Source organism: Myotis yumanensis, unplaced genomic scaffold (assembly GCF_028538775.1).
Source record: "Myotis yumanensis isolate MYYU_CA2020_CCGP unplaced genomic scaffold, mMyoYum1.0.hap1 SCAF_17, whole genome shotgun sequence".
Classification (NCBI taxonomy): domain Eukaryota; kingdom Metazoa; phylum Chordata; class Mammalia; order Chiroptera; family Vespertilionidae; genus Myotis; species Myotis yumanensis.
In genome coordinates, this window is record NW_027223768.1 from 4,600,809 (window position 1) to 4,615,094 (window position 14,286).

At 49.9% G+C, this 14,286-nt stretch overlaps 1 protein-coding gene across 7 annotated transcripts in view; it reads left to right on the forward strand.

Annotated features, from left to right (window-relative positions):
- NTNG1 (netrin G1) overlaps positions 1 to 14,286 on the forward strand; it is a 226,871-nt gene that overhangs the window by 192,160 nt on the left and 20,425 nt on the right. Inside the window, exon 6 of one of the 7 annotated variants that reach the window (XM_070396689.1) lies at positions 1,909 to 2,043. The exons of the other annotated variants lie outside the window; for them this stretch is intronic. Coding sequence (XP_070252790.1) covers positions 1,909 to 2,043 — 135 coding nt within the window. The remainder of the gene's footprint in view (positions 1 to 1,908; positions 2,044 to 14,286) is intronic. 7 annotated transcript variants of the gene reach the window in all.

Here is a 14,286-nt window from a genome sequence, read left to right on the forward strand (position 1 = left end):
ATTTATTCTCATTACTGTTTGAGTAAGTTCATTATTCCTACACCGTTTCCTAAGACAACCACTGGCATATTCTGTGGTTTAGACGTTTCACATTTTTGAGGGAGAAATAAAACAACTTTGTTTACATATTTTTGCATCTAAAACCTTATAATAATCAATTTTTTAAAATATATTTTATTGATTTTTTACAGAGAGGAAGGGAGAAGGAGAGTGATAGTTAGAAACATCGATGAGAGAGAAACATCAATTCAGCTGCCTCTTGCACACTCCCTACTGGGGATGTGTCCACAACCAAGGTACATGCCCTTGACCGGAATAGAACCTGGGACCCTTCAGTCCGCAGGCTGACGCTCTATCCACTGAGCCAAACTGGTCAGGGCATAATAACCAATTTTATGGGCTATTGACTAGGGTAGTATGTGAATTCATGTTGGCCAAAGAAGATTCTACCACCTGGCTAACAAAACATTGGTGGTTTATTGTCAACATATACACATTAAACAGTAAAAAACATCTTACAGTTTGGAGATAGGTGCATACTTATACATATGCACAGAAAAACATCTTAAAGCCATAACGGAATTACTATTTTTAAAATCTTTAAACAACAACCCCCTACACACACACATTAAAATAGGAAATGCCGATTTAAAATAAAACTAGTTATTAAGGACAAACCACGCCAGCCAAGGAGAGAGCATTTTAGAGTTAACCTCGTTTTATTTTTACCTGTGTATACCTATTCGTCTTCTACATGTTTACAGCAGAAGAATGCCGAACTATAAAGAGGAAAAAAATGATTTAATCACCACGAAATAAATCACAGTTCTAAGGCCTTCCACATTTTTTGAAGAAATTAGCTAATTAGTTCCCATGACAGAAAGAGTGAGAGCGGGCCTCTGGCCCTCTGTGGTGTTAAACCCTGAGTCTCCATGGCTAACGGGTGCTCAACTGGGTGATACTAAACTGGGACTCCCAGGGCTGCTCATGGCGGTTGTTCGGTTATTTGCTTGGTATGATTTTACTTGGGGTTTGTTGGTTTTTTTTTAACAAGAAAATCTCTTCATGGGCTCTTTGTTATGGAGGAGCCCAAGAACCTGCCCACGATCCCACAGTGGGGTGATAAGCGAAGAAACTTTGTCCCCCAAACTCCACACGCCGCCAGCCAGCTGGTCCTGAAACCTCTCAGGCCCGTGGAAGCCCGAGGCGACCTGGCCCAGCCTTCAGGCCAAGCAGTGCTCGGGCCATAAAAACACCCCCATGAGGCTTGGGCGGAGTCAGGAAAATGGCCCGTTTCTGTTTATTACTCACAGTTCAGACAGTCTAGTGAGAAAAGTCTCAAACGTAGAAAGTTACGTGGGATCTCGGCATTTCTTTTCCTGAGTGTTCATCTCGGCGGCACAAATGCCGCACTAGCCTCGTAGATCAGTCCCTACAGGGTGTCCATCCCGAGTCATAAGGGAAAACCTGCCTGTGAGTGAGCCACGTGCATCCGTACTGCACTGTAAACCTGTCCGGCGGTTCTCGGATCCGAAGCGTCACAGGTCAGCCCGTTTGAATCATCTCAGCAGCTTTGGCCCTGACGGTGGGTGATGGAGCCTCGCTGGCCACCCTGCTGGCGGCGGTCACGCCAATGGCCTCTCCATCAGGCCCCGTGGGCAGTGGGGAGCGCGATGCCTTATCTCCCTGGAAGGTTTCGGTTGATTTCCTCCCGTGTCATGGAAACGATATCCTGGGCGGCCGGGCAGGTAAATCGGTGCACCTGCCGCGGCCGCCTTTGCCAGAGCGTTTCGTTAGCGGCATCCGTCCCGAGGGAGCGAGGCGCTGGTGGCCGTGGGCGCGGGTGTCGGCACCCTCCGGCCGGCCCTGGGCCTGCCCTCCAGCCTGTGTGTTGTCTCCTTTCCGCAGAGTGTTTTTGTAACCCCTTGGGCTCCGTCCATGAGCGCTGTAATGGCTCCGGATTCTGTGAGTGTAAGGCGGGAGCCACGGGGCCTAAGTGTGATGAGTGTCTGCCGGGCAATTCCTGGCACGCCGGCTGTCGACGTAAGTAACTGGGGCGCTGCCCTCGCCCGCTGCAGCATGGCCCCCCCTGCTTGCCTGGCCGGCCGGGCAGCGCTCAGAGCAGAAAAAGGCCCAGCCCGACCCCTGACAAGCCTGCAGAGCTACCTGAGCCTTTCCCGCCACCCAGCGAGTTCCGATTGGCACTCATGTTGGAGACGGATTTCAAGAATGCCTTTGCTTCCAAACCAAATGCCATTTTCTTTTATTGTTTTTATTATGTTTGGTTAATCCTCACGGAGGGTGTTTTTTCCATTGAGTTTTAGAAAGAGTGGAAGGGATGGAGGGAGGGGGGAAGAGGGAGAAAGAGAGGTGGGAGGAGAGAGAAACATAGATATGAGAGACACACATAGATTGGTTGCTTCCTGCACAAGCCCGGACGAGGGCCAGGGATCAAACCTGCAACTCAAGTGCATGCCCTTGACCAGGAATCAAACCTGAGACCCTTTCCTGTGTGGGCAGACGCTCTAACCACTGAGTGACACCAGCCAGGGCCCAAATGCCATTTTCCTAACAAGTTCTAGAATAGCTATCTTATCCGTTCTTTAAAGTCAGGATATTTTTCAGAGTCTGCTTTGGGAAAGACTTGGTTTTGTTTTTTTCTCTCTGTCATTCCTTTTCCCACTTGCTTTTCTTTCTTCCTCTTCTTCGCCCACTGTGAAGAAGAATGGAAGACTGTTTATCACCTGTTATATTCTCGGAATAGACGGTCCTTTCTTAGTTGCATTTAGAAGCATTAAATATCCATGTTTCTCCTTTAAAATAATAAAGTAAAAGCTACCTAATGCCACGCTCCATGGCGAGGAGAGAGAGCAATTCATCAGCTGCCCAGCAGGTGTCTTTGAGGCCCGGCTCCGGCCCCTCTGATGGCTAGAGCCACTCACATTGAAATACGGTACGCGGATCCGTGTACCTGGCCAGACCGTAAATTCAGTGGCACAATAGGGACCCGGCCAGGAAGCCCTCACCGCAAAATGAGGGCTGGTGTGTCTGTGGTTCATATATTTCTTGAGCCAGAAGGGACCCTGGAGCCCCGGGGTCCATAAATTAAATGGTATCTACATCTCTATCGCTACCCTGGCTATCATTCCCATCACTGAATCTTAACCAGAAACCTAACGGCAATCCATCTAAGGGGCATGTAAACGCCAGGGGAGGATAAATGGCGAAAATCAATGCTGATGTTACGCCTCTGAGGTTGGGCACCATTCAGGGAGCCCTGGACGGATGCCGGGGTCGCACGGTCCAGCCTCCACGCTCAGAGGGTCAGCAGGCCTTCTGAAAACCTTGTCAGGGGAGGTGGCACGTCGTGTGGGGTGTCCGGGGAATGTGAATTTCAAAATCTGAGCAGAAGCCTCCTGGCGTCCTGCGTAACCTTCTCTGCTTTTTAGTTCTGCACCAACTCTGCACCCATCTATACCCGGGCCGGCTGGCTTTACGAGGCACCAGGCAAATCCCCAGCCCAATAGAAAATCGTGCAAACCAGATAGGTAACCTTCCACGGTTTGTTATCCACCTTAAAAAAAATTTAAGAAAATAAATGCAAGTTGATCCTAACAACTCACCGTACCCGGAATATCTGAAATGGTATCATTGCGACACATAATGAGCATTAAAATGATCAAGGAGACGGTTTACATTTTCCCTCAGGCTCTGCAGTCAGACGTGGGTTTTGTGCTTAAACAGAACAGCTCAATTAGGACTGGCCATATTGCGAGGCGGGATGGCCACATATGTCTACCATATTGGACGGCGCGGCTCTAGAGGGCTCTTTGCTTGCTTGGCGCTTGGAAAAAAAATGTCAGCACGCAGGGCCTGTCGGGAGCCCCTGGCACCAGGGCTGTGCGGAAGGTGTGGCTGGCTCCTCGCGGAATTGAAGTCGCCTGTAAGGTGCAGGTCTCCGTAATGCAAGGCCGGGTGGAATGTTCCACCACGCTAATGTCACGGCGTCAGGAAGTGGGCCGTGAGTCGGCCAAGGTTAGGGTGGATCCAGGAGCCGGAGGGCCTGCATCTGGAGCATGGCATTAGCAGGCAGTCCCGCCCTGGCCGGGTGGCTCAGTGGGTTAGAGCGTCATCCCGTCCACCAAAAAGGTTGTTGTGGGCTCTATCCCCAGGTAGGATGCCTACGGGAGGCAATCGATTGATGGTTCTCTCTCTCTGTCTTTCTTCCCTCCACCCCCACGCATACGTCTGCTTGCCCTGAGTTGAACCCATCCTTGCATTAGCCTCATTGTCAATGGCAGTGATATTAGCCTGACAAGAAGAAACCAACACCAAGAAGAGACAGTGGGAGAGCAGGGCTCACAGTGGCCTTGGCAGCAGTGAGCGGCCCTTTAGGTGGGCAGTGCCAGGTGAGGAGGGAACAGGACACGGAGCTGCGGCCCCCTGGAGGAGCCATGTGGAACAGCAGGCAGAGAGGACTGGATCTTGCCAGTTACTGACACCATCGCTTATATCTATGATAGTGAGTGTATTCATAGGCTTTGGAGTGATATGGACCTGGGTTTAAATCTCATCTCCACCCCTTACCACCTTCAAGGCTTAGGGGAAATTCCTTGGACTCTCTAAGCACAGTTTTCATCTAAAAATGGGGGTAACACTAGGACCTAACACATGATAATCGTGAAGATTCAAGGAAAAGGATGAATGTGGCCCTGTGGTGGATGGTCAGCACCCGGTTATTAGTTAGTTCCAAGCACGGGTTGCTGTGTGAAAGCACTAGGCAAGAAGTCATGTCTTAAGTTTATTATACACGATGGTAGTGCGGAACGTGCAGCAAGATTGGCTACTGTAAGTATCAAACTGTTGACTAGGAGACTCTGAAAAGCTCTTGGTTAGCCCTGGCTGGGTGGCTCGGTTGGTTGGAGCATCGCCCGTACACCAATAGGTTTGATTCCTGATTCCCGGTCAGGGCACATACCTAGGTTGCCGGTTCGATCCCTGGTCCAGGTGTGTATGGAGGTAACTGATGGATGTTTCTCTCTCACGTTGATATTTCTCTTTCTCTCTCTTTCTCCCCCTCCCTCCCTCCTCTCCACTGTCTTTAAAAATCAATGGAAATCAATGGAAAAAATATCCTCACGGGAGGATTAACAACAACAAAAAAGACCTCGTCCTTGGGAGCAGCAGGCTGTGATGGAGGGGGGCCGGTCTCTGAGGAGGGGTGTCCATAGGGAGCTGAGCAGGCCGCTGAGCACAGGGCTTGGCCTGCGGCAGATGTGAGCGGGGTTTGAAGGGCTATTATGTAACGAGTGGACGTGTTGGCTCAGGTAGACAGAGGGGGACCCGTGGGCACACGGAGCCGCGCAGGTTGCAGCCTCCCCAGCTGCCGGAGAGCCGCCATCGGCTGCCTTGGGGAGTGAGAGGTCCCCAGACTCCGGGAAAGTTCCAGCAGAAGCCGGAGGGGCTGCTAGGAGGGATGCTTTCAGGAAAGGCACTGCTTCAATGCAAGTCGAGTGAAAGACCCCAGGGCCTCACCCGCCCTCCGACCTTCAGCCCAGGAGGCCAGGGGAGGGCGGCGAGGTTTTGTGTAATGACCTTCAGCACAGGAGGCCAGGGGAGGGCGGTGACCTTTGTGGGCAGTGAGGTTTTGTGCAGGAGCCATGGTTGAGCCCTCGGCGCTCTTCTCTCCGATCTCTCCTGACCACCAGGGCTCCCGTCCGTCTCACTGGCCAGGTTCTCAGTCCTCGCTGGTTTCCAGAGCGAGACTTCGGATCCCTCCACCTCCTTTCCTCTCAGAGTCATTCCCACCATGGCTCCCCAGCCGCGATGGTTCTGGTTCGGGAGGCTCTTTCCTTCCTCTCCCTGCCCCCTCCCCTTTCTCTACCTCCCGGCTGTGAGATTACCTCCCACACGCCCGCCCCGCCCGCCGACAACTTGTGATCATTAAGATGACGCTCCCAACCGCCTCTCTGAGGTGAAGGTGGCACCTCCTGGCGCCTCCCTGTGATCTCTCACTCCCTCTGGCCCCGTCGCCTGCTCTCCACCGCGTGGTCTGAAAGCCTCCAGCTCCCATTTCACCGGCCGACCTCACAGGCTGAGTCCACTGACAGGCGCGTCATGGCACTTAGACGAGGCCGTCTGTGCGGCATCGGGTCACTCATCGGGCCTGCTCACCTCTGTCGCTGAAGCCACGGGCACCACTGAATCTGAGCCTTTCATTGCCTTTCCAGCACCGTGGGCTGGGCCTCCTGCCCCTTCCTGAGCCTCAGCCCCAACAGGGAGTGCTGGGAAGGGCGCTGAGTCACTGTGGCTCAGCTCCTAACGGGAGGAGGTGCTCTCTAAACAGACCCACGGGAGCCTCCAGGGCAGGGGTCCTCAAACTTTTTAAACAGGGGGCCAGTTCACTGTCCCTCAGACCATTGGAGGGCTGGACTATAGTTTAAAAAAAAAACTATGAACAAATTCCTATGCACACTGCACATATCTTATTTTGAAGTAAAAAAACAAAACGGGAACAAATACAATATTTGTATTTGCATGTGGCCCGCGGGCCGTAGTTTGAGGACCCCTGCTCCAGGGGAAGGAAAATGTTAGGGAGGCCGAAGGTAGGAAGTGATCATTTGTAGGCACCACACAGGCTGGGTAGTCCTCCTGGGGGCCGGGGGGGGGAGGAGAGGCTCATTTGATCACCTGGAAGAGGGAACCCCAGGGTGGCTCCCGCTGTGAAATTCTTCCTGATTTGTCAGGATGAGGCCACACCCCTCTGTCATGCTAAAAGCTGTCCCTTGGGTAGTCACATTCTTTTTTTATTATTTTTATTGATTTCAGAGAGGAAGGGAGAGGGAGAGCTAGAAACATCAATGATGAGAGAGAATCATGGATGGGCTGCCTCCTGCAGGCCCCCCACTGGGGATTGAGCCCACAACCCGGGCATGTGCCCCGACCGGGAATCAAACCATGACCTCCTGGTTCATAGATGGACATTCAACCACTGAGCCACGCCGGCCGGCTTCCCTCTGTTCTTAACACCACTTTAATTTGGGATCGAGAGCAAAAGCCCACTAATGCTTCCAGACCTGATGCCCCTGGGAGCCGGTGGGCTTACACGAAGGCTGAGAAAGGGGCTTCAATGCTTCCCGTCCTCATGGCCCATCGGAGGAGCCACAGAAGCAGAGGCTGCTGGGGCAGCTCAGGAGGAGCGAGTTGTTCAGAGCGCCCCGCACAGTAGGACCAGATCCTGAATGTGTTCAAAACCCCAGGCTCTGGAACCGCTGACGCTGCGACTAGACAGACCCAGAGGGAGGGCATGTGAGCAGCAATGCCAGGCCGCCTCCCGCCACCCCGAGGGTGCCTGCTCCTCGGCGATCAGTCTCCACTGAGAGGCCCGGGCTCCGACCCTGGGGGCACCTCTCCGTATGTGCTTGGCAATCCAGGCTAATTTCCCCGTTTACTAGGGGGGAATATTGAGAAGGAAAAATACTCCCGAATCTACCATTTCACACCACGGGACCCTCCATGCTTAACAGGGAAAGGTGTGTGAGATGCCAGAGCTCGTGGAGAAACGCAGGCGGAGTTTTACCTGCTATTGGCCCAGAGCAGAAGCAGCAGGGAGGACTCGCTGAGGGTCAGACCATCAGGAGGCCACGTGGACATCCAACACCTGACGTTCCTTCCTTCCTTGAGGCAGAGCATGAGTGGAGGTGCCCTGAAGCCATTCCTTACCTGCTAGTGAGGGGGTTTGTGTGTATGAGAGAGAGAGAAAGAGAGTCTCAGACTCTTCTAAGGGCATCTATAACGTCTAAGTATGCAAACCAGCTCAACTGCTAAAGGGCCAGGCACTTGAAACTTGTAGGAGAAGAATTTTGAATCCAGGGAAGGGCCAGTCCTCCGCCACCATCACAGCAGGATTCTGGGGTAGAGGAGCCTCAGGTGAGCCCGATGGGAGGGCACCTGGGAACTAAAGTCTAGTGAAGCCGGGGCCCCTGTTTCCGGGGGTGGCGGCTACCGCCTTCCCAAGGACTGTGGCCCCGGCCACCTTGGTTGGTCTTCTCTCTGCACCCCCTCCCGGGAAACCCCAGGCGGGGCCTGACGTGCTAAGGCTCCTTGTCGGTCTGAATTCTGTGTACCTGCCTGTTTCAGAGGAAATCCACTGGGCGCAGTTCACCTCCATGGCTGGGTGTTTGTTTATGCAGGTAGGGAGGGGTGTTCATGCAGGTAGGGGTGTTTATGCAGGTAGGGAGGGGTGTTCATGCAGGTAGGGGTGTTCATGCAGGTAGGGGTGTTTATGCAGGTAGGGGTGTTTATGCAGGTAGGGAGGGGTGTTTATGCAGGTAGGGAGGGGTGTTTATGCAGGTAGGGGTGTCCATGCAGGTAGGGGTGTTTATGCAGGTAGGGGTGTTTATGCAGGTAGGGGTGTTTATGCAGGTAGGGAGGGGTGTTTATGCAGGTAGGGAGGGGTGTTTATGCAGGTAGGGGTGTTTATGCAGGTAGGGGTGTCCATGCAGGTAGGGGTGTTTATGCAGGTAGGGGTGTTCATGCAGGTAGAGAGGCGTGTTTATGCAGGTAGGGGCCCTGCAGGAATGGACAACTGAAGGTAGACTCTAAGTCAGTGGTTCCCAAACTTATTTGGCCTACCGCCTCCTTTCCAGAAAAAATATTACTCAGCCCCTGGAAATTAATTTTTTTTAAATTTTAATAGCAGTTGCTCATCACCCCCAAATGCACCTGTGGCCATCACCGCCCCCCTGGATCGCTGCAGCGCCCACCGGGGGGCGGTAGCGCCCACTTTGGGAATCACAGCTCTATGTCTTTAAAAATAGATACCAATGATCTGACCTGTGTGCATATGAACACGTTTCTGAGGAATAATGATTAATCATTTCCAAACCATAAACAGTTCTTTATGGTGCATTTGCCATTGTGTCAGGAATGTAAATAAATGCAGCATCTTATTTCGCAATAGAGGTAAGATTATTCTCCTCACTTTATAGGTGGAAAACCGGAGGTTGCAATCGGGTGGGCCCCCAGCTCCACTAGGGAGAAGTGGCGAGCGAGCGTTAGTGAGTATTGATGGCTCGTGGAGCTCGCGGTGGCAGGTTACAGGATGCTGTCGTTTCCGCTTTGGTGATTGATCCCAGGGGCGGGCAAGCTTCTCCTGTGAAGGGACAGCTACGATTACCTGAGGCTCCGTGGACCATGTAATCTCTGTCCCGGCTGCTCACCTCTGTCAGCCGCTGGGCCTGAACCCGACACAAGAATGGGCGGGTGTGGTCTGTGTTCCAGTAACATCTTTTGAAAATTTGAATTTCATCCAATTTTCGCGTGCCATGAAATCTTCTTTAGATTTTGTTTCAATCACTTAAAAATGTAGAAAGGCTGGGCTTGGCCTGCACGTCATAGTCTGATTGATTTCAAACTTACACAGCAGTTAGAGATGAAGAAACAGAGGGCCTTTCAGTAAAGGGGAGAGGATGAGCAGCAGGAGCAGAAGAGAACATTTAAACAAACAAACAAATAAACATATTTTAGTCCCGCCAGCGTGACTCAGTGATCGAGCATCAACCTATGAACCAAGAGGTCACGGTTCATTTCCAGATCTGGGCACATGCCTGGGTTGATTCTCTCTCATCATTGATGTTTCTATCTCTCTCTCCCTCTTCCTTCCTCCCTGAAATCAATGAAAATATATTTAAAAAATTAAATTTAAACAAAAACCGTCCATTCCATTGAAGCGTGCCCTGTCTGGCCCTGGGTACCACAGGGCGTGTGTCTAACTAATTCCTATGTACCAGGCCCGAATTCACAGTAAGAAAAGGGCTAGGATTTCCAGGAACATGAAGGCTTTGACCATATAATTTCCAGGGCGAGGCCATAGTCGGTGCCAACCATTTAAAGGCGTCCGAGCCAGCCAAGTCAATTTACATCAATTTGGGACAATCAGCCGCTAATGAGAGAGCCGTGAGGCCGCCACCGGGCAGCCGGGGTTGCTCGTGCTGGTGAGGAGTCATCTGTCTCCGTGAGCAGCAACAGCCTGTCACCTCGAATATCAGCAAAAAGCTCTACAAAGAGAGAATTACAGTAACATCAGGCGGCCACGCCGAGGGCACGGGGGAAAAACACACAGACCCTGCTGAGAATGTATTTCTTCCCCTCGCCTTTGATATCAGAGGTAATTATTCTGAATCAGGGGCAGGCCCGGGCTTTGAACCCATGCCTTTTCTGTCCCGATGCCCTTTTGAGTGCAGCTGAGCCTATTGAACCCCGGAAATTCTGGGTCGTGTGGCTCTGCCCCCCAGGAGTAGAATGTCACGGCCCAGCTCTATGTAAGTGGCATCTGCTTTCCGTCCCCATCTTTGTCGATTTCTCTATTTTTTAAAAATATATTTTTATTGATTTCAGAGAGGAAGGGAGAAGGGGGAGAAAGTTAGAAGCATCAATGATGAGAGAGAATCATTGACCAGCTGCCTCCTGCGCGCCCCCTACTGGGATCGAGCCCACAACCCGGGCATGTGCCCTGACAAGGATTCGCACTGTGACCTCCTGGTTCATAGGTCAATCACTGAGCCACGCCAATCGGGCAAGTTCTCTATTTTTAAAAAAGGATAGTTAACCTTCAGTTAGCCATCGCTGCCAGTGGGGAGAAGAGGCCGGCATTAAATACTCAGCAACTGGTGTGAATTCATTAAAATTGGATTTCATCTGAAACAGGCACATACACAGAAATTCACGCACAGTTCATCTGCTCTGCGTCCAACCTCAATCCCAACTCATCACTGTAGCTAGCAGTCGAGTTCATCCAGACATGGCTGGATCTTTTAGAACAGAAATCATTGCTAAGATGCATTTTTAACGATATTCCTTCCCATCGTAGGATTAATATCATGTGGTGTAGTTATTTCTTCTGAGCTACAACGCCTTTAGGGAAACGGGCATATGTCTCAGAGACAAAACGCTACCAAATAATGAAATATTGATGTAATTATTTTTAGGAATCACAGCAAGACCTCTTTTTAATTAGTATTATTGACCCCATGGACTCAGTCTTGTTAATCTGTATTCTTTATCATGAAAATCTATAATATGGACAACTGCACTGTCCACGCAGATTTTAAGTGCAAAAAGACAAAGTTAGGGAGTTTACAGGTGGGCCTGTTACCAGGATAATTTGGCAATTGCTTGGGGCTGGATGGCAGATGGCAATCACAGCATTTTCAATGACGCTGCTGACTCATCTTCACTAGTTTCCACTTAGAAGGTATTTGGATGCATTATAAGGTTTCTCCTGAGATATTGCACCCCCTTTCTTTCTAATTAAAAGAAAAATTAAAGTTGCTAATTTTGCACCCAGGATGCTAAACTGCATATAGAGGTGACGTACAACTTCTATCTGGTTTTATCAGGTCTGGAAATTTCTGAAGTTATGAAGACTGTCCAGAGTCGTGGGAGGGGGGAGTTTGTGAGTCACCTATTGGCAGGTGCATCTAATCAAACATGACTGAATCGATCAATCATGTTCATTGAGTTCCTCCATTTACAACAACTGAGGTCAGATCACACCATACTCAGTAGGAGATGTATGCCCTTCATTTCATCTTTGGTCCTAAATTCAATTTAATCAGGACCAATCAATTACGGGGTAATCAATTTAATCGAAGGGCTTCTTGACAGAGTCTTACTGAATCTTTTGAATTCAATCTCCCCAGCAAATGAGGCTCGCTATAGAGTTGCCTGATTCATTCATTTGCCCATGCAGTTGTTCATTCACCCATTTGCTCATTTAGGATTCACGCTATCATTTGTTTGAAATATACAGGAGTCCTACTGCGTGCCAGGAATTGCGGCTCGCCATCCACAGGGCCTTGTTGAACCTGCATCAAACCCCACTTTACAGCAGTTATCCCCACTTTACAGGTCAAGGAGCCAAGGCTGAGAGCGGCTAAGTAACCTGCACCCCCTTCTCTAGTGCAGCTTACCCGTGGGCTCAGGCCATCAGCACCACCTGGAAATGGGTTGCAATGCAGAGCCCCTGCCCCAGCCCCAGCCCAGCCCGATCTGCATGTTAACAAGACCCCCAGGTGATTCCTAGGATGGGCTGATGGAAAGCTCCCGGGTTGCGTTTGTCTTTATCACTTAGTGTTAAAATAATGGTGGTGGGAGGCCCAGGGCATACACGTACCTCGTAAAAATTTCTGGAAGGGGCAGGATCTCATATCGTTTCCCACACCATCCGGTTTCCGTTTTCTGCTGACACGTAGTCTACCAATCCACATCCTATTAAAAGAAGGAGAATCGTGCAAACTTAAACAAGTTGCCTATTTGTTTTCTTTCATCCCTATAATTTAAAAGTGGTTAATATTTGATAGGTTAATAATAAATATTTTAATATAGTACATTGCATTCGGTTATGAATACATCAAAAGGAAATACAAAGTGAGTTCCACAAGATAAACTTTTATTGGGGACATGAAATGGAACATAAACTTTGATGGCAATTACCATTTAATCTATTCATGTTTGCGAACGTATTGAGAGAGGAACTCATAACTCAGTTAATTGTTATGAATTATTAATCGCTCGTTTGAAAGGCGATGCGCAGCAGGCACTGCGCTTGTCGGGAGACGTCTTCCGCGGTGGCTTTCACCTTCGTGTCGTTGGTGTCACGAGGACAAAAGGGAGAGAGGATGACAGCAGATTCTGATCATCCAAAAGCAGCAATGGCGAGACTGGGCATCTCGGGGAAGGGGGAGCTGAGAGTGAAATGGACTAGTTATCGGTGTGCCCGCTCCAGCTCACTCCCGTCAGTTCTCTGAGGGCGGGCCCAGCATCTGCATCGTATAAACCTCCCCAGGAGCCCAGCCGGTGTTCCTCAGAGGTTAGAGTGTCGGCCCGAGGACCAGAGGGTCTCGGGTTCGATTCCTGGTCGAGGGCGTGTACCTGACTTGCAGATTTAATCCCTGGCCCTGGTCAGGGCATGTGTAGGAGGCAAGCAATCCATGAGTCGGTCTCACATCAGTGTTTTTCTCTCTCTCTTTCTCTCCCTCCCTTCCACTGTCTCTCAAACTCAATGGGAAAAATATCCTCAGGCCCGGCTGGTGTGGCTCAGTGGTTGAGCGTCGACCCATGAACCAGGAGGTCACAGTTCGATTCCTGGTCAGGGCACAGGCCTGGGGTCTCGGGCTCGACCCCCAGTGTGGGGCGTGAAGGAGTCAGCCAATGGATGTTTCTTATCAATGTTTCTATCTCTCTATCGCTCTCCCTTCCTCTCTCTAAAATCAATAAAAACATTTAAAAAAAGAAAAAATATCCTCCGGTGAGGATTAACAACAATAAAAACAACTCCCCAGGCAATGATGATACGCAGCCAAAATTGAGGACTACATTGTACATCATCAGAGAGATTTCATCCAACCGTAAATTTGAGTCCTGATATTCTGAACCCCAAGTGAGATGCCAGCCGAGCTCCAGCGTGGCTCCCCTAGTTTGAGTCAGAGGTGGAGGGTGGGGGGGGAGCACCCAGCCAAGGCCGGGAGCACTGCAGGCCAGGGACAGCGTTATGAAGATGTATCCCCTGGAGGGGGAGCCATTTCTGAGCCAAACAGGCTAAGATCAAGACTCCGTCTGGATTTCCAGCTACCTGATGTAAACAGCCCTTTCTTCCTCAAAAAAATCAATGCCGCCCGTCTCTTCTGTTGGATGGAAAAACAAACCTTCAAAAAGTGGAAGCTTTTTTATTAACTAAATCCCGGGATTTGTTGTTTAGTGTCAGCAGCGTAACTGCTCTGTAATTGATTTTTCTGAAGAGAGCTGAAAACTTGAGCCTCCTTAATTTCCTTTTATCTTGACACACATGATTAGCATTGCTGTGAAATATATTTTACCAGGTGCCCAATTACCATATTTTAAAATCCACTTCCTCGTTGCACACTTGTCTTGATAAGACATTTTCTAAGAGAGAAGGCAAATGTATAAAGATACAAATATGGCCGCTTTATTCCTGTTCATAGCTTTACCCTCCTCTCTCTCAAAAAAACTATGTTTATACTCAATTATATTTTTAGAAATAAATGGAGTTATTAAAAAAACATGAACACCTGTTCATTTCGGAATCTTGGGATAAAAAGTAAGAACATTATGGACAGTGACAGAAAATTCAAGATAATGGAGCAAAATATCATATTTGCACCCTACGTCATGTACCTTAATCCTTATAGACTCAACCAAATATTTAGTGCGCGACAAATACAGTCCTGTACCGTGGTTCCCCTTACGTAGCCTTAATTTGCTCAG